This window comes from Notothenia rossii (genome assembly GCF_949606895.1).
Source record: "Notothenia rossii genome assembly, chromosome: 7".
In the NCBI taxonomy this organism is placed as follows: Eukaryota; Metazoa; Chordata; class Actinopteri; order Perciformes; family Nototheniidae; genus Notothenia; species Notothenia rossii.
In genome coordinates, this window is record NC_136905.1 from 2,653,905 (window position 1) to 2,675,243 (window position 21,339).

At 44.2% G+C, this 21,339-nt stretch overlaps 1 protein-coding gene across 1 annotated transcript; it reads right to left on the reverse strand.

The window, feature by feature from the left end:
* Positions 1-266: 266 nt before the first annotated feature.
* LOC307013766 (scavenger receptor cysteine-rich type 1 protein M130-like) lies at positions 267-20,888 on the reverse strand. The gene is made up of 10 exons (XM_079641307.1): positions 20,825-20,888; positions 15,244-15,276; positions 13,418-13,720; positions 12,102-12,413; positions 11,721-12,017; positions 7,677-7,988; positions 7,296-7,592; positions 3,912-4,244; positions 3,405-3,487; positions 267-1,401 (listed from the first exon to the last, which is right to left on the reverse strand). Exons 1-10 carry the CDS (start codon positions 20,868-20,870, stop codon positions 1,306-1,308), a joined length of 2,112 nt encoding a protein of 703 aa, XP_079497433.1. The 5' UTR covers positions 20,871-20,888; the 3' UTR covers positions 267-1,305.
* Between the last annotated feature and the right edge of the window lie 451 nt (positions 20,889-21,339).

Genomic DNA, 21,339 nt, shown 5'->3' on the forward strand with positions numbered 1-21,339 from the left:
AATCAAAATTCTTATGAAGCAAAAACATTTCTCGTTTCCAAAATCCCAACTTGTTTACGGACAATGTTAACATTTTAAATACGATATAATTAGTCTCCTGAATTTGGGAAAATCCTAAATCACAAAGATAATCTGAAGTCTTTAAAAAAAGTCAAATTCTAAAGAAATTAAAAAGTTTCATAAAAAAGTAAAAAAGTAATGATTACATATTATTGATCATCTTGTGAAATAAGTACAATCCTCAATAATAACAAATAAAGCACATCACCTTTTAAAAAGGAAACTTCTAGAAAAGGATGTACATTTTTAATTACAAAGTTTTAGTATTTAATATCTTATGAATTTGGGAATGCTCTCAAATAGGTGGAGTTCTTAAAAACAGCTAAATTACTACAAAAAACAGAAAATACCACCAAAATATAATTAAAATTCATATAAAGTAAGAAAAATACTGAACGGTTGAAAGTGATTACAAACTGAGCTCAGTACATGTGAAATAAGAATATTAAAGAAAAGTTAAAATCTTATACATTTGGGCAAATTACAAATATAATCGGATTTCTCTAAAAAAGCTTCTTTCTTTTTTTTTACCAAATACAAACAATCTCTTCAGATCAAAATCAAGCTAAATTATTCTGAAATAACATTTTTCAATAAAAAAAACCATCAGCATTATTATGAAAAAATAAGTGTTTGGACTATTTACTTTTGTTCAATTCCTATCTGTTTATTGTTCATCTAAATCTGGTCCTGCTGCTGAAATGACCCATGTGACCCACAAGGGGATCAAATATCCTGTCTCGCTGATCAGATGAATTGATGTGAAAAACCTCAGGTTTTAAAAACTGTACTTTGTCTCATTTGTTGATTGAATATAAAAAAAACTTGTTGTGCTCGAGGTCTACAAATCCAACACTAGGTGGCGCTGTAACGCGTTCCTCCTGTTATCTCAGGAATCACTTCATTAGATTCAAACATTGGGTTTTGAAACACTGTTTTTAGAGGATATTTGAACATTAATATATGGCATTAATTGGCCAACTTTGTTCCTGAGCGGCCTGGGTTGGTGTGTCTGTGGTTTCAAACTGCACCGAGTTTTCTAAATAAAACTAACTTGTGATGTTTTTTAAAGATCTTTCATCTTCAGTGGGAACCAATGGTCTTGGAGCTGACAGGAAGTCAGGAAGTCAGGAGGCACTCACACATTGCTGGTGACTTTCAGAGTGAAAGCTATATTTGCTAACGTTGGTTAAAAGCTGTAAGAGCTGATGAACCCATGTGTGTGAGAGGAGCTCCTTGGAGCTGCTACTCCGCTCCCTGAGCTCCTTCCTCTTCAGCAGGAACACCCAGGTAATCCAGCTCAATGTCCTCCTGTCGGCTCGGCCTCCGCCCCCTGGTGGCCTGGAGAGACATGACAGCACACAGTGAGACTTCCTGCATCACTCCTGTTCAATAACACACACTGTTTCATTCAGTCAGTGGAACAAAAACATGTTTCAGTCCCTCATCATTCAGTCAGTGGAACAACAACATGTTTCAGTCCCTCATCATTCAGTCAGTGGAACAACAACATGTTTCAGTCCCTCATCATTCAGTCAGTGGAACAACAACAACATGTTTCAGTCCCTCATCATTCAGTCAGTGGAACAACAACATGTTTCAGTCCCTCATCATTCAGTCAGTGGAACAACAACATGTTTCAGTACCTCATCATTCAGTCAGTGGAACAACAACATGTTTCAGTACCTCATCATTCAGTCAGTGGAACAACAACATGTTTCAGTACCTCATCATTCAGTCAGTGGAACAACAACATGTTTCAGTCCCTCATCATTCAGTCAGTGGAACAACAACAACATGTTTCAGTCCCTCATCATTCAGTCAGTGGAACAACAACATGTTTCAGTCCCTCATCATTCAGTCAGTGGAACAACAACATGTTTCAGTACCTCATCATTCAGTCAGTGGAACAACAACATGTTTCAGTCCCTCATCATTCAGTCAGTGGAACAACAACAACATGTTTCAGTCCCTCATCATTCAGTCAGTGGAACAACAACATGTTTCAGTCCCTCATCATTCAGTCAGTGGAACAACAACATGTTTCAGTCCCTCATCATTCAGTCAGTGGAACAACAACAACATGTTTCAGTACCTCATCATTCAGTCAGTGGAACAACAACAACATGTTTCAGTACCTCATCATTCAGTCAGTGGAACAACAACAGGTTTCAGTCCCTCATCATTCAGTCAGTGGAACAACAACATGTTTCAGTCCCTCATCATTCAGTCAGTGGAACAACAACATGTTTCAGTCCCTCATCATTCAGTCAGAGGAACAACAACATGTTTCAGTCCCTCATCATTCAGTCAGTGGAACAACATCATGTTTCAGTCCCTCATCATTCAGTCAGTGGAACAACAACATGTTTCAGTACCTCATCATTCAGTCAGTGGAACAACAACATGTTTCAGTCCCTCATCATTCAGTCAGTGGAACAACAACAACATGTTTCAGTACCTCATCATTCAGTCAGTGGAACAACAACAACATGTTTCAGTCCCTCATCATTCAGTCAGTGGAACAACAACATGTTTCAGTCCCTCATCTTTCAGTCAGTGGAACAACAACATGTTTCAGTCCCTCATCATTCAGTCAGTGGAACAACAACATGTTTCAGTACCTCATCATTCAGTCAGTGGAACAACAACATGTTTCAGTACCTCATCATTCAGTCAGTGGAACAACAACATGTTTCAGTCCCTCATCATTCAGTCAGTGGAACAACAACATGTTTCAGTCCCTCATCATTCAGTCAGTGGAACAACAACATGTTTCAGTCCCTCATCATTCAGTCAGAGGAACAACAACATGTTTCAGTCCCTCATCATTCAGTCAGTGGAACAACAACATGTTTCAGTCCCTCATCATTCAGTCAGTGGAACAACAACATGTTTCAGTCCCTCATCATTCAGTCAGTGGAACAACAACATGTTTCAGTACCTCATCATTCAGTCAGTGGAACAACAACATGTTTCAGTACCTCATCATTCAGTCAGTGGAACAACAACATGTTTCAGTCCCTCATCATTCAGTCAGTGGAACAACAACATGTTTCAGTCCCTCATCATTCAGTCAGTGGAACAACAACATGTTTCAGTCCCTCATCATTCAGTCAGTGGAACAACAACATGTTTCAGTCCCTCATCATTCAGTCAGTGGAACAACAACATGTTTCAGTCCCTCATCATTCAGTCAGTGGAACAACAACATGTTTCAGTACCTCATCATTCAGTCAGTGGAACAACAACATGTTTCAGTACCTCATCATTCAGTCAGTGGAACAACAACATGTTTCAGTCCCTCATCATTCAGTCAGTGGAACAACAACATGTTTCCGTACCTTGCAGTAGAAGTAAAGTCCGACGATCCCCAGCAGCTGAGTCAGCGGCAGGACGACGGCTCGGATGATAAAAGGTTCTGGATCTGATCGAACACAAGGAGAGCATCACATCAAGAGTCAGCGAACACACAGAGACCTGAACCCACTTCAGCATGGAGACTCCTCTCTACAGTTATATTACAATAAACTACATCTTCTTAAGATCTTCATTCAAGCCCAACCCTTTCTCCTGTTCATACCAGACAGTAGGACTGTAGGGAGAAGCTGCTAGCTGTATCTGTTAAACAGTCAGTACTCATGGCAATGCTCCAATGTAAACTACAGCTGACTGGAGAATGTGTGTTCTGGATTCATGTCTTCACGGTTCATTGCACTTATTGTACGTTGCTCTGGAAAGCTACATGTGGGGTGTGACTGCTTCAGGGCTCACAGTAAAACACTCAGTCCTCACCAGCGCTCTCCTGGGGAGCATCACGCTCTGTCCTACAGTAAACTCTAACAGCTCACCTGTGACGGTGACGGAGAGCAGACGGCTCTCAGAGGAGAAGTCATGAGAAAAAGCAAAGACGTGATAAACACAGCTGTAGCTTCCCTGGTGGGCGGGCTCTGCAACCGGGAACAGGAAGTGGGCAGTGTGATTGACAGCTGGCTCTGAGTTGGAGTTGTTTGCTGAGTTGATGGAGGTGAAGTTGAGCTGGAAGGAGCCTCCTGGGTACTGAGGCTGGACGGAGCAACTGATGGTGAAGGCGGAGCCTCTGAACACCTGGAACCCCTGCTGCTGGGCCCCGGAGACCCCGTACATGGAAGAGGACACAGAGATGTTGGGCTGAAACAGCAGATCTGTCAACACAGAGAGAGAGGGAGAGAGAGCGAGAGGGAAATATATATATATATATAGAGATATGGCAATGACACAGCAATCTTAAGCTCTTAAAGAGATATACAAAAATAAGCAGTTTTAAAATGAGATAAACCCACAAATATGAAATAATAACTTCAAGGAAAAGACAATGCAGAGGATAACCAACGAAAACAAGAGTTTGGAAAACAACCTTCAAGAAAACAAAGAAGAATAAGCGACAAGCTAGGACAAGCTACCACAGTTAACCAGGCGGGTAGGGAGCCAACAACTACTTGCAAAATTAAAATAAGAACTACAGAGTATTCATCAAAAGACAGAAGATTGAAAATAATATTTGCCTCTTATCTGATGCAAGAGGGACATTTACACTAACCGATACAAAGGAATTGCGCACAAATTTGCTAACTGCTAACTAGCGTGCTAAGCAACAACAAAGAAGAGCACCACGCCTGATGCAACAGTCGGGAAGCCCCTCCCCCTTGCACTTGAATACCCAAAGGAGGTAAAAATCGCACAGGCAAAGAAAGCTTTCAAACTTAAACTTCTAAGAGATAACCCAGAGACATTAACAGCCGACTACAGCCACCAAGGAGACAAGATAGTAATCTGTAACCTCCTGCTGTATACCGACAACACTGAATCCTGGCATAAAGCAATTTGTTCCCGCTATAAAGACCACAAAAAGAGAGGAATATGTAGTGGCAGACAGGTTCTCATTGGAGATGATGACAGTGACAACACTATGATGACGGTAAACATTTACCATAATGGAACAATCATGTTCCAAGGGAGCCAGGCCAGTCTGACCTTAGTCCAAGAAGATTTCTTTATTATTAAGCCACTAACAAAGACAGAAAGCTAGCAGCGTTACCCAGGTCTCAGAGAGACTGCTGCAGCCTGAAGACAAGCTGCAGGGAACAGTGACCCTTCTCAGAGGGGAGCAGGAGCTGCAGCCTGAAGACAATCTGCAGGGCACAGTGACCCTTCTCAGAGAGGCGCTGGAGGCTACGCAGTTTCCCAAACTCTAAAATAACTGTCTCCACAAGATTTCAGGCCAAAGGAAAAGTGTTGATCTGTGGAGACCTGAACGCACGTACTGGAACCCGTCCAGACTCAGACTCAGAGAGTGGTAACAAACATATATTTGGACAAAACTTTCCCCGCAACACCACAAATCTCCCTCGCCATAATTCTGACCCTCAGATAAACAAGAATGGAAAAGACCTGCTCCAACTCTGTCAAAGCCTCGGTCTGTACTTTGTTAACGGTAGGTGTAGAGGTGACTCTTTGGGAAGACCCACCTTCTGCTCATCTCTTGGCACGAGTACCGTAGATCACATGATAACTGATTTGGACCCGCTCTCTCTCAGTTCATTTATAGTCAAACCTCTAACACCTCTATCTGATCACAGCCAAATCACTGTGTTCATGAAAAGAACGGAAACTAACAGTCCACAATCTGAGCCCAATAATCTGTTTAACATTAAAAGAAAATACAAGTGGGCTCCAGACAGTGCACAAGAGTTCCAGAAAGCTATCGGAAACAAACTAATCCAAAGACTCCTAGACAACTCTCTGGACTCCACATATGACCACAATAAAGAAGGCATAGACCTGGCAGTTAGAACAATTAACCACATCTTCATGAGAACAGCTCATACATCCCAACCGAAGAAATGCAGCAACAAGCCCCCAAAACAAAAACAAATCAACTGCTTTGATGAAGAATGCCAACAAAAACATAGAGATCCTAGCAACGCAGACGTACGCCTCCTTTACTGCGACATGCTCAAACAATACAAACGTAAGAATCAAAACCAAGAAGGCTCAGGACACACAAAAACAACTAACAATAATCGAGGAGTCTTTGAACACAAACAGATTCTGAGAAAATTGGAAATAAAAGTAAACACGATGACCCAGTTATACAGAATGGAGACATCTGGACCGATCACTTCAAACGTCTGTACGGTAACATTCCTCTCAACTCTGACTCACAACAAACACAAATAACTGAAAAGCTAAAACAAATTAGAATGGGTCATTTTAACCCCCTGGATAAACCAAGGTTACAAGGTTAACAAAGCTTATTGGTTCATAATGAAATCATGATTGCAGTTGGACTCAAATCTGCCAAGTCCCGCCTCCTCACTCAGGTTAGTGAGGGCACGTTGAAGACGTGTGTGTGAGGGAGAAGAACGGAGACACTTTTGATCATCATATGCACAAAACAGCGCAAACTGAGAGTTTTACGGGGGCGGCGGTGGACCGATCTCTGAGGCCGTTGTTGGAGTTGCTTTGGAAAGCGGGAGTTTTCATTGTTATTTTATTTTCCTCGGCTGGGTTTTTTATGATACGCTTGGATTCTGGATTCTGGATTTTCTGGATTGTGGATTTTCTGGATTCTGGATTGTGGATTCTGGATTTTCTGGACTCTGGATTGTGGACTCTGGATTTTGAGAGGACCTTTCAGGAACTGATCAAAGAACTATTTTCTTTTGGGGGTTTATTTTAATTGTATTAGTGTCAAGCGCTTTATTTAGAAGAATGTTGTTTATTCCTGTGCCAATATATATATTTGTTCCTTTATAAAATCTCAGTATTCACTTCATTCACTCTGGTGTTCGACTTCATTTATTACCCATCCTTTAAGAACCTGGAATACTGGTCCAGTTTTCACACACCTGACATACTGGTTAGATCATCAAGGACTCCCAGAACCCTTTGGACTTTCTAATCACTGAACAGGAACTGGACAAAAAGTTGATTAACCTAAAACCAAAAAAACAAGTGGGCTTGATGGCATATTGAACGAGATGCTAAAACACTCAAGGAAAAAGATCAGATTCTCTCTCTCTCTCGAGGAGAGAGAGAGAGAGAGAGAGAGAGAGAGAGAGAGAGAGAGAGAGAGAGAGAGAGAGAGAGAGAGAGAGAGAGAGAGAGAGAGAGAGAGAGAGAGAGAGAGAGAGAGAGAGAGAGAGAGAGACTCTCACACATGATGACATACACAATGTCACTGATTGGCTTACCTGAGCAGGTGAGATTCAGGATGAAAGAAGAGGAATCTGATGCTGCACACTCCCTCAGAGCAGATCCAGACTCAACACAGTCAGAGCTGATCTCCCACACAGGTCTCCCTGAGTACTCCCTTCTCCGTACCACAGAAACAGCAGAGCCACAGTCGAGCTCTCTGCAGGCGACAGCTGCTTCCTTCAGGGTCCAGGGAGAGAGATAGCTCTCCACTGGTCTCCATTCTCCCTGATGTTCCACCTCCAGGTCTCCTGCACAGCGACTCTCTCCTCCCACCAGCTGAACACCACCAGGCTCTGCAGAGAAACAAGAGAGAGATCAGAGAGAGAATAAAGAGAGTTTGATGAGAACAGAATGAACCAATCACAGCTCCTCTCTACCTGAGCAGGTGAGGCTAACAGCTGTGCCAGGTGAGCAGGTGTTTCTCTCTGAGGCTGAGCTACAGTTCAGGAGAGCAGACTCATGGCCTCCACACTGGAACTCTTTGGTCCCCATTGGAGCCTCCCCTTCTCCATAGAGCGCCCCCTGGAGGACTGAAGGAGCCCCACAGCCCAGCTGCCGGCAGACCACCTGAGCATCCTGCTGGTCAAAGTCAGCCTCACACACTGAGGACCAGGACGGGTTAGACGGGTCAGAGTTCACCTCCAGTCTGCCTGAGCACAGACCAGTCCCCCCCAGCAGCCTGACAGAGTCTGCAGAGGACAGAAGATCAAACAGAGGTCAAAGACACACCATCAAAGAGATGAAACTATATTTCAGATTCAAACTGGACTCAGTTCCAACACGAGTTGATGATGAACAACAGAACACATGTTGATAAGAACACAGACTGCAAGTACCCTCACATCTACACCTGATACCCTCTAGCAAACTAGCAACATTAGAGTTCTAACATTAGAACTTACTAACTTACTAATGTTAGCTAACTAGCCTGGACAGACTACTTTGTACAGACAAAGCTAATAATAAGTGGTTTTCGCTCGCCATTCCCACATCGTATCGGCACTGGGAGACAGCAAGCCTTCCGACCACATGGAGACGATACATGACCTGCTAGGTACGGAAAAGCCCGACTTCTTTTTCATGGAACTGTTTCTTCGCTAACACTGCTGGTGTGGAGCCCCGCGCTTTAACCGAAGACGCTGACCGGTTCTTCCTGGCCGCCCGGCAATTTACCCCTGAGGTGCTGGCCCCTACACGCAGCGGCACTTTCCCTGGTAGAGGCACGCCGCCTAGCAGACAATGGCTAACAGCTAACGGCTAGCAACAGCTAACAGCTAACAATGACGACTGGCGGCTAACGACGACTGGCGGCTAATGACGACTGGCGGCTAACGTCAACAGCTAACGACTAACAACTGCTAACAGCTAACGGCTAACGACGACAGCTAACGGCTAACGGCTTACAACGACGACAGCTAACGGCTAGCAGCTAACGATGACTGACAGCTAACGATGACTGACAGCTAACGGCTAACGGCTGACTGCTTCCATATGTTAACATCTGACTGTTAACCCTTTTGGGTGGTGCCCGAGAGGAGGTTCGACCAATCCTGGTTGACCTTGTGTGGATCCTCACACAATTTCGCACACCTGTTTTTGATCGTGGACAGGAAGACCCTTTTGAGCTTTTTTCGGTGCCTGAGAGGAGGTTCGATCAGACAGTCGACCTCGTGTGGACAGTCTCGCTTTTTCACCACCTCGACAGCGGTTACGGACGTCGCCCACATTTTCATCGGCGCCTGGGTGGCGCACTTCTGGACCCCGTCTCGCCTCGACAGTTTCGGACGTTGCTCACGCCTTCATCGGCGCGTGGGTGGCGCACTTCTGGACCCTGCCTGGCCTCTCCTCTAACCGCGGCTTACAGTTCGCCTCGACGGCGGCTTCGGACGTCGCTTACGCTGTCATCGGCGCCTGGGTGGCGCACTTCTGGACCCCGTTTCGCCTCTCCCCTGTCCACGGCTCCTTCCTCCCGGGGTGACTGACTAAAAATTGATGTGGTTACCTGTTACAAATACCTTGGTATCTGGCTTGATGATTGTCTCACTTTTAAACGTCATGTCAATAACCTGCTTAAAAAGCTGAGGGATAGGCTAGGTTTCTTCTACAGGAACAAGTCCTGTTTCTAGCTTGAGGCCAGGAAAAGGCTAGTCACTGTGACCTTTTGACCTGTGCTGGACTATGGTGATCTGATCTATATGAATGCACCTGCCAATTGCCTGGTCAAGTTAGATGCTGCGTATCCCAGCGCACTGAGATTTGTGACAAACTGTAAAGCATTAACCCATCACTGTACCCTGTGTGCAAGGGCTGGTTTGCCTTCGCTAACGTTAGGGAAACTTCCATCCTACATCTGCTCCCTGATCTCACGGGGAATTGTAAGTGGCTACTGCCTGAGATCGAATGCTGTGGTTTTATTAAATGTGCCAACTGCTAGAGCTGTCTTAGGGAAGATGGCATTTAGATGCGCAGCTCCTCTGTCTTGGAATAGTCTGCAATTGAAATGGAAACTGAGCAATCTGGTGCCACTAAATGTTTTTAAAGCTGGGTTGGATGCTACTCAATCGGAAGCTGTAGGTACCTGTTCATGTGGATAGTTATGTACATTGTAAATCCCTGTAATGATGCTGTATGTCCTTTTTGTTGTTCTGTTTATGTTTTTTATGTTTCATGTGGAACCTACTTGAGCAGGTCTCCCTTGAAAAAGAGATCAATGATCTCAATGGGATACACCTGGATAAATAAAGGTTTGAAATTAAATGAAATGAAGGTCTATGGGACGCCCTGCCCGTTGAAAACTGACTGCCAAGGGGTACCCTGTACGTAACAGAGTGACGGGGAGGGGCCCTGACCGTCCGTCAATATGTGACGGGTTGGGAGTGAGAACGTGTTGGAAAACACTGTGGCCTAAATAAAGGATGTTAAATATAAACTCTCTCATATTAAATATTACGTATGTTCTGATTCTAAACCTTGTGTATGTATTGATTACACCTGATGACCCGTGATAAACAAACAAAGCTTCTGCCACATAAATATCAAACGGACTTTCATACAGATTGTGATGGATACTAAATTAGATGTCACACTGAACTTGATCTGACCAATAAAGTATTATCGTATCGTACTGCTACCAGATGAATGTTCAGTGACGTTTATATCATGTCTGGATTTGTTCACTTTTTAATCTCGGTTAACACCCCATGAACTGTGGTTGCTTAAAACGACTATCTTAGAGGATGTCACTGATGATTAGGGTTGGGTACCGAGAACCGGTTCCGGTTCGGAACCGGTTCCAACATTTCGATTCCAACGGCATCATTTAGAAATGTGAATTTCGGTTCCGCTTTTCGATGCCTGAGGAAATGTTTCTCGCCGCTCTCCGTAGCCTACTGTATGACTGCGGCGGGGCGGGAAATGTAGCGTTGAACCTACACTTCCTACAGCGTAACCTGAGACCAGGGCCGGCCCGTCGCACTGGCGTTATAGATGTTCGCCTGCGCTAACGGATATAAGAAGAAGATGTTTCTACAATGATGTGGAGGGAGAGTCCTCTCCAGTCAGACTGAGAGGCTGATAACGACAGCTCAGTGAGGTGAAGGACTCTGAGTGTTTAGATAGTTCACTTTAGTCTAAGTTATCTCAGTGGGTCTCAAACGGTTTGATCACAATTTATGTAAACACATATTTCCAAAGCACTCCTTTGTAATTAATGGAATAAAACAGGTTTGAAATCATTCCAATGTATACTATAGGACAGTAAACCAGACATATCGTTTTAAACTGGAGAGATAAAATAATATGCATAAATAAAATAGTAAAATAAGATATGAATGAACAACAAAAATAAAATACGTTACATGTATTTGTTATTGGCTATGGTAGGTTATTGGAAATGTTCACATACTTATTTGATTATTAAAATGTAAACCGATCTTTTTCAGATGGGTGTTTAGAGTTGTACCCCCTAGATCTAGTCTCTAGTCATTCTGCTTAAAGTGCACCAGATTAAAGCATTTTACTTTAAAATATTCAAACATTTCTTCCCGGTATGCCTGAGAAGTCAGATATGCTTGTTTTTATCAACAAGAACTGTTTTTAAATGTGGGGGGGGTTCCTTTAAAAGTTGGACTGTTGCACTGTTGTGGCTTCAGTGGTTCTCAGGTTGCAGTTACATAGCAGTGAATATAAACAGACTGATTCATGTGAATATTACTGTAAACTAACCTGTGTAAACATTTCTCCAATAAATGTAATTTTTTTTGGTGGGAGAAGCATGTATCATGTTTTACCCCGCCCCTCAAAGAATCGGAATTGAGAAACCGTTAAGAACCGGAATCGAAAAGTAGAATCAGAATCGTGGAAATTCAAACGATACCCAACCCTACTGATGATGTCACTGATGATGTCACTGATGGGTTTACCTGAGCAGGTGAGATTCAGGATTAAGTAAGAGGAACGTGATGCTGCACACTCCCTCAGAGCAGATCCAGACTGAACACAGCCAGACCTGATCCCCCACACAGACCTCCATGAGGACTCCTCTCTCCGTCCCACAGAAACAGCAGAGCCACAGTCGAGCTCTTTGCAGGCGACTCCTGCTTCCTTCAGGGTCCAGCGAGAGTAAAAGCTCTCCACTGGTCTCCATTCTCCCAGATGTTCCAGCTCCAGGTCTCCTGCACAGCGACTCTCTCCTCCCACCAGCTGAACACCACCAGGCTCTGCAGAGAAACAAGAGAGAGATCAGAGAGAGAATAAAGAGAGTTTGATGAGAACAGAATGAACCAATCACAGCTCCTCTCTACCTGAGCAGGTGAGGCTAACAGCTGTGCCAGGTGAGCAGGTGTTTCTCTCTGAGGCTGAGCTACAGTCCAGGAGAGCAGACTCATGGCCTCCACACTGGAACTCTTTGGTCCCCATTGGAGCCTCCCCTTCTCCATAGAGCGCCCCCTGGAGGACTGAAGGAGCCCCACAGCCCAGCTGCCGGCAGACCACCTGAGCATCCTGCTGGTCAAAGTCAGCCTCACACACTGAGGACCAGGACGGGTTAGACGGGTCAGACTTCACCTCCAGTCTGCCTGAGCACAGACCAGTCCCCCCCAGCAGCCTGACAGAGTCTGCAGAGGACAGAAGATCAAACAGAGGTCAAAGACACACCATCAAAGAGATGAAACTATATTTCAGATTCAAACTGGACTCAGTTCCAACATGAGTTGATGATGAACAACAGAACACATGTTGATAAGAACACAGACTGCAGGTACCCTCACATCTACACCTGAGACCCTCTAGCAAGTGGTCTCCATTAGTGAACCCTTCCCCTGTGTCTTCAACAGAACCTCCTCCTCTGCAGACCCTCTGCTCCTTCTGCTCAGCTCCACCTCTGCTCTCACACACTTTCAAAAGGTTTCACTCTTTACTCTCACATGTGTGTTTCACATGTTATCTGACTGATGTTTGTAAACACGTTGTTCTTCAAACATGGCGTCAGCATTGAATTCAAGCTGTTTGTATAGAAATTATAGATTGTATGTTTTGTGAGATTCACATTCCATTGATACACTTTAGGGACACCGAAAGCAGAGAGGCAGAATGTGGAGTGAGACGGCCCCTGCTGTGAGGATGGTGGCTCTGGCCTCTCCCCTCTCACTCTTTTTAAACTCTGAACATGGATTCTTGGGACTCTGTAAATGAGTGCTATATGTTCCTCCTTCCTCTGCGGGGTCTGGGGGACGTCCTACGTTGTGTTTGCGCTGCGACTATGTGAGTTCGGTCCAATCACAACAGGCCATTTTACGTTGGCCTGTTGTGATTGGATAGAACATCTCACACAACAGAAGCCAGATTACGTCAATAAATGTTGCTTCTAATTATATGAATTTTTTAAAGGGAAACTTATTTTTGCCCTTATTTTATTATCTAACTATATTTTCTCTCAGTCTTGTTGATGAATGAGTGGGTGGGCCTATAGACCCAGTAGCCCACCCACTACGCCCGGCTGCTCCATACACTGTTCATCATTTGTTATTTGGGTTTGTGTATTTTGTAATTGTAAAAACAAGAAAACTATAAATGAAAATGTCATCGATGATGTCACTGATGATGTCACCGATGGGTTTACCTGAGCAGGTGAGATTCAGGATGTGTTTAGAGGAATATGATTCCGCACACTCCCTCAGAGCAGATCCAGACTCAGCACAGTCAGATCTGATCCTCCACACAGATCTCTTTGAGGACTCCTTTCTCTCTCCCACAGAAACAGCAGAGCCACAGTCGAGCTTTCTGCAGGCGACATCTGCTGCCTTCAGGGTCCAGGGAGAGAAACGGCCAGTGAGAGAGCCCACCGGTCTCCATTCTCCCTCATGTCTCACCTCCAGGTCTCCTGCACAGCGACTCTCTCCTCCCACCAGCCTAACACCAGGCTCTGCAGAGAAACAAGAGAGTCGTGTACCTTCATTGATATTAGCATATTTTAATAATTAATCATTTATACTATTAATACTTCCCAGTGATAATCAGATCATTAACTCCAGCTCTCTATAAACCAGTGGTGGGAAGTAACTAAGTACATATACTCAAGTACTGTAAGTACAGGTTTTAATTACTTTACTGGAGTATTTTTATAATACTACATCACATGTATTCACAAAATGAGTTTGAGGTTACGTGGCAGGTTCATATTATTAATAAAACAACACTTTAATGATGAAGTTATGGATAAAGATACCTGGAAGTAGAACAAGTCATTAAAGCTATCTCCACCTTTACCAGCTGCTACATTCAAAGTGATGTTCACTTTAATGGATCATTGATTATAGTCGTACTGCACGAGTCATATTAATGATGCTACTTTAAGCATTATTTGATCCAATACTGTCACGATTCTTATGTTATGTCACGTTTTTAGTTTTGTGTGTCTAGGTTTGGGTTTATTTTGCTGTTCTGTTCTCCCTGTCATGTTTTCTTTCTTGTTTCTTGTCTGGTCCTTCTCTCTGTGTTTTCCTCCTGTCGTTAGTTTCCCTGGTGTGTCTGATTGTCTGATTGTGTTCACGTGTTGCCCTGTCTGATTGTGTTCACCTGTTGCCCTGTCTGATTGTGTTCACCTGTTGCCCTGTCTGATTGTGTTCACATGTTGCCCTGTCTGATTGTCTGATTGTGTTCACCTGTTGCCCTGTCTGATTGTCTGATTGTGTTCACCTGTTGCCCTGTCTGATTGTCTGATTGTGTTCACCTGTTGCCCTGTCTGATTGTCTGATTGTGTTCACCTGTTGCCTTGTCTGATTGTGTTCACCTGTTGCCCTGTCTGATTGTCTGATTGTGTTCACCTGTTGCCCTGTCTGATTGTGTTCACCTGTTGCCCTGTCTGATTGTGTTCACATGTTGCCCTGTCTGATTGTCTGATTGTGTTCACCTGTTGCCCTGTCTGATTGTCTGATTGTGTTCACCTGTTGCCCTGTCTGATTGTGTTCACCTGTTGCCCTGTCTGATTGTCTGATTGTGTTCACCTGTTGCCCTGTCTGATTGTCTGATTGTGTTCACCTGTTGCCCTTGTGTTTCTCCTCCCCTGCCCGGCTCTTTCTCGTCTCGTGATTACCCCTCCCTGTATTTAGTCTCGTCTCTTCCTGTGTTCAGTGTTGGTTCGTCTTTTGTTGGTGACTGAGTTCTCCGGTGAGTGTTCTGTTTGTCCAAGTTCTATTATTATCCTTGAAATAAAGGTCATATCAGTGTTATCTGCATTTGGGTCCTGCTTGCTTCACTCACTGTAACAAATACTTTGACCTAAGTACATTTCAATACCAGACTTGTTCTTGTATGAGGGGCCATTATAAAGGATGAAACTAGGATGAGTTAGTGAAGTCTTTAAACTGCATCATGTTTTATGATAATGGTTGTTTACAGACTGGAATCACTTAAAGAGTAACAGGGTGAATACACTGAGCACGTTACCTGTTGAGGTGAGTTCTCCTTCAGCCTGGAGTCCTGAGGAGAAACCAGAAGATAAGGTAAACAGAGTTTCCTATCACCTCAGGAACACGTCAGTGAACTCACTCTGGAGTCATTCTACCAGTTTACTCTAGCTGAGAAGAACACGTTCACACAGAGAAGTCACATATTCAGAGTTAAAGCAACCGTTCACTTTAGAGAATATGCTCCTTCAGTTCAAATGAGTCATGGTGCACCATCATCACACTGAAACATGTTCTACAGCAACAATTACATCAGGAGGAACCACAGAGGATGCTGACATTAACTAACTGAAAGAGATGCTGCCATTTCCCACCTTCTGCTGTCACCTGAACGCCTCACTCCCCTATCACTAACTGCAGACATTAACTAACTGAAAGAGATGCTGCCAGTTCCCACCTTCTGCTGTCACCTGAACGCCTCACTCTCCTATCACTAACTGCAGACATTAACTAACTGAAAGAGATGCTGCCAGTTCCCACCTTCTGCTGTCACCTGAACGCCTCACTCCCCTATCACTAACTGCAGACATTAACTAACTGAAAGAGATGCTGCCAGTTCATCTTCTGCTGTCACCTGAACGCCTCACTCCCCTATCACTAACTGCAGACATTAACTAACTGAAAGAGATGCTGCCATTTCCCACCTTCTGCTGTCACCTGAACGCCTCACTCCCCTATCACTAACTGCAGACATTAACTAACTGAAAGAGATGCTGCCATTTCCCACCTTCTGCTGTCACCTGAACGCCTCACTCCCCTATCACTAACTGCAGACATTAACTAACTGAAAGAGATGCTGCCAGTTCCCACCTTCTGCTGTCACCTGAACGCCTCACTCCCCCATCACTAACTGCAGACATTAACTAACTGAAAGAGATGCTGCCATTTCCCACCTTCTGCTGTCACCTGAACGCCTCACTCTCCTATCACTAACTGCAGACATTAACTAACTGAAAGAGATGCTGCCAGTTCCCACCTTCTGCTGTCACCTGAACGCCTCACTCCCCTATCACTAACTGCAGATATTAACTAACTGAAAGAGATGCTGCCAGTTCCCACCTTCTGCTGTCACCCGAACGCCTCACTCCCCCATCACTAACTGCAGACATTAACTAACTGAAAGAGATGCTGCCAGTTCCCATCTTCTGCTGTCACCTGAATGCCTCACTCCCCCATCACTAACTGCAGACATTAACTAACTGAAAGAGATGCTGCCATTTCCCACCTTCTGCTGTCACCTGAACGCCTCACTCCCCTATCACTAATTGCAGACATTAACTAACTGAAAGAGATGCTGCCAGTTCCCACCTTCTGCTGTCACCTGAATGCCTCACTCCCCCATCACTAACTGCAGACATTAACTAACTGAAAGAGATGCTGCCATTTCCCACCTTCTGCTGTCACCTGAACGCCTCACTCCCCTATCACTAACTGCAGACATTAACTAACTGAAAGAGATGCTGCCAGTTCCCACCTTCTGCTGTCACCTGAACGTCTCACTCCCCTATCACTAACTGCAGACATTAATTAACTGAAAGAGATGCTGCCATTTCCCACCTTCTGCTGTCACCTGAACGTCTCACTCCCCTATCACTAACTGCAGACATTAACTAACTGAAAGAGATGCTGCCAGTTCCCACCTTCTGCTGTCACCTGAACGCCTCACTCCCCTATCACTAACTGCAGACATTAACTAACTGAAAGAGATGCTGCCAGTTCCCACCTTCTGCTGTCACCTGAACGCCTCACTCCCCTATCACTAACTGCAGACATTAACTAACTGAAAGAGATACTGCCAGTTCCCACCTTCTGCTGTCACCTGAACGCCTCACTCCCCTATCACTAACTGCAGACATTAACTAACTGAAAGAGATGCTGCCAGTTCCCACCTTCTGCTGTCACCTGAACGTCTCACTCCCCTATCACTAACTGCAGACATTAACTAACTGAAAGAGATGCTGCCAGTTCCCACCTTCTGCTGTCACCTGAACGCCTCACTCCCCCATCACTAATTGCAGACGTTAACTAGCTGAAAGAGATGCTGCCAGTTCCCACCATCTGCTGTCACCTGAACGCCTCACTCCCCTATCACTAACTGCAGAAGTTATAGTCTAGCTAGCAGGAAGGGACCTCAGATTTTGAGATACCCCTACCCGAGGTAGAACAAATGACAACAATGATTTTCTTATCTTTAGGGTCTCCCATTAATGAAATTGATTGTTTTCAAATTTTATTTGGGGGGATAAAATGTTTTTTGGGGTAGGCTACAGCCATACCATGGATGGCTTAGCTCCACCATGAATAATTATGTTAAAGTAAGCATGTTGAGAACACGGATTGCGAAAATACACTGGACACGACCCGTATATATTTCTGTCCACAACACACAAACTGCTGTAACAAAAAAGTGCACGTTACAGATGCAATATGGTTGAGACCATTCGGGCTTATGCTAGAAGGGGTGCAAGAAATATTAGCATTAGGTTTATACACTAAAGGTGTGGAAATTCTCTGGCGTTATAATATCAGCTCGGCCGCGGTCAGATCAAAATGCCTCCGAATGCAATTTGAATAGACCTCCAGCCAATCAGAGCAACGAAACGTGTCTGCGTCATGCCTTACTGATTGAGATCAATCGGAACCGCCATTCAGTATCCCCATTGGATCTTCAGCATGTACTATCATACGTCACGTTCACAGTGATCCCTTTTTATTTACTACAAGTCAAATGTGCCATTTTATTTCATACAGTTCCATTTTAATTGAGACAGGGAAATAATCTAAACCTCACGCGTGGCGTTTCACTGTCAAGGGGGGCGATATAGGGTGTATGTAATTACATTGCAAATACTGACTTGAGCCCCACCACTGTATGGGTTAGCCCTACCATAGATAAGATTACCCAACAAAACTACTCTGGCGCCGCCACTGTGTATTGGAGGCGCTGAAGGAGGATGTTATGGCCGACAGTGTCGAATGCTGCAGTCAGATCCAGGAGGATGAGGAGAGATGGGGAACCAGGTTCAGCAACCATCAGCAGGTCGTTTGTGACCCTGACCAGAGCTGTTTCAGTGCTGAGGGCGGAACGGAAACCGGACTGGAATTTCTCAAAGAGGCCGTTTAGTTGGAGATGGTCCTGAAGCTGAGCGGCAACTACATGTCTAACTGTCTACCAGCATGTCCTGCACTCACTGTCTGTGGCACAACAAGTAGTCTGTACAGAAAAGGAACGACAACAGCATTCACCAAACTCAAGACCCATCCCAGCGAGCTCAAAGATCTGGCCCATTTTGGACTCTCTGCCAGCTTGGAAGAGTCTTTGCCAGTCGCAAGAGAATTGGCGTTTCTGCTATATGGAAAAAAGGAAATTGGACTGATGCTCAAACTTGGATGAACTGAGGTTCATAATTGCATCAACAACGGATGCAGCCTCTGAAAATCTGTTTTAATATGACCTGATATACAGTGGAGCCTAAAGGCAGTGTGTGTGTGTGTGTGTGTGTGTGTGTGTGTGTGTGTGTGTGTGTGTGTGTTGTGTGTGTGTGTGTGTGTGTGTGTGTGTGTGTGTGTGTGTTCCCTCCCCCGGGAAGATTTTTTTTAACATTTTAAAGTAAAATGCTTCAATCTGGTGCACTTTGAGCGCCCAAACTAGAGACTGATCTAGGGGGTACAACTCTAAAACACCCATATGAAAAAGATCGGTTTGCATTTTAATAATCAAATAAGTATGTGAACATTTCCAATAACCTACCATAGCCAATAACAAATAAATGTAGGCTAACTTGTTTTATTTTTGTGGTTAATTTATATCTTATTTTATCAGTTAACATTTATTTATATTTTTAAATATCTCCAGTTTTAAACGATATTTTTGGTTTAGTGTCCTATAGTTTACATTGGAATGATTTCAAACCTGTTTTTATTTATCCTAATAATTATAAAGGAGTGCCTTAAAATATTTGTTTACATAAATTGTGATCAAAACGTTTGATACCCGCTGAGATAACTTAGACTAAAGTGAACTATCTAAACACTCAGAGTCCTCTACCTCACTGAGCCTCTCAGTCTGACAGGACAGAGCTCTCCCTCCACATTATTGTAGAAACAGCGTCTCATATCCGTTAGCGCAGCAGAAGCTAACAACATTCCCCGCCGGTACCTGTGCACCCCCCCTCTCTCTCTCTATCTATCTATCTATCTCTCTCTCTCTCTCTCACGCTGGCTGTGAGCTGCGGGCGCCTGATAAGCCAACATCCCCCACTTTCATCACTACAGCGCCCATCGTACAGGGCAAATGGAAAATGTAACCGGGGTGAAAAGGGTGTTACATTTACTTAATTATGAATGTTGTTACATCAAGGCTGAAAATTCATTTTTTTTTAAATTATATTTGTATTTAATCTTGTGGAAGTGCAGATCCCCTGTCCTCCACCAGGGGGTGCTGCAGCACCCTCAGCACCCCTACTTCCCACGGCCCTGAATATAATAAATACTAATGAGTCTTACTGAGTTCTGATCAGTCAGGATGATGTTCATGAATACAGACTGAGTGGATGCACAAGAAGCCTAACTCTCATTTACAGTCATTCACAATCATGAACAATGGTGTAGGCAGACTCATTCAAAGATGAGTCAATAATAGAGATCAGTGTGAATGATATCATAGAGGTGTTAGAACGTGTTAGAGGACACACACTTTGAGTTGGCTCTACACAAATATCAATGCCTTCATATAACTGAGTATAAACACACTGAGGGGATGCTCAATACAACATTTATTAACACAGAGACAAATAGAATAACAAACTGTGTGTGTGTGTGTGTGTGTGTGTGTGTGTGTGTGTGTGTGTGTGTGTGTGTGTGTGTGTGTGTGTGTGTGTGTGTGTGCGTGCGTGCGTGCGTGCGTGCGTGCGTGCGTGCGTGCGTGCGTGCGTGTAGGGAACAGACAAGGCAGACAACTGCTTGGGGCCCCGGACCAGAAGGGGCCCCCAAAGAAGGTAGATTAAGAAGGTCCACAGCAACGACAGCATGAAACACCCTTTAATTACTGCAACGACATGTCGGGAAACCCCCTCAAGGTGGCCCCATGCAAAACGCTGCTTCTTATCACTTACGTTTTCTGGCCGGGGGGGGGGGGTCAGCAATGTAACTTGCTGTCAGTGTGTGTGTGTGTGTGTGTGTGTGTGTGTGTGTGTGTGTGTGTGTCCACAACCTTACAACAAAGTGCAAAGTGTTACAGTTTTGATTTCACAACATTATGATGCACTCTGATTGGCTAAGGCACTTCTGTGCTGAAAACGCTGTGTTACGATTGGCTTAGGGTTCATCCCACAGGAGTTAACCTTTGGTGACCTGGGTTACATGTGCTCGAGAATCGTACATTAGAAAAAGGTCAATCTAATGATCTGTCTCTAATAGGAGGGTGTTCGAGCTCCCTGTGAGGGTCTGTCTGTGAGCGTGCCTGTGTGTGTGGGTGTGTGTAGCTGGCCATCAGTGTGGCAGCAGTTTGTTATTGACTGAGAGATCACTCAGATATTATAATTGATAAAGTGGATTCTTACCTGAGCCCCGCAGCATCAGCAGCAGCAGCAGCAGCAGCTGATCCATGTCTGTCTCTCTGCAGTCTCTACGCTCTGCTGTGTATCAGCGTCCAGGGAGAGGTGGAGCTTCACTGGAATATCATATATTAATATATCTTTATATCTGATCGTATTTATATCTGATCATCACTTCACGCTCTCTACTCTCTTCAGCTACACGTCACACTAAAACAACAAGTCCTGGTTGACTTTAAAACGATTCAAATGATGTTCAAAGCCGCAAATCAACAACTACCTCCTAATATCAGGGACTTTTCACACGGAGAGAAAACACACATGTTGAGAGGAAACTGCTTTTTCATACGAACAAATTCCAAACTTCATTGCATCTCATCAAGAGGTGTTGGTCTGTGGAGTCCCTGTAATGATGAACGGACACATTGTACACGTCTATCTAAACTGAACGTTTTATTTAGGAGCCAGATCCTGAATGGTTCTGAGCAGGACCTGAAAACTCATATCTGTTATTTCTTGAA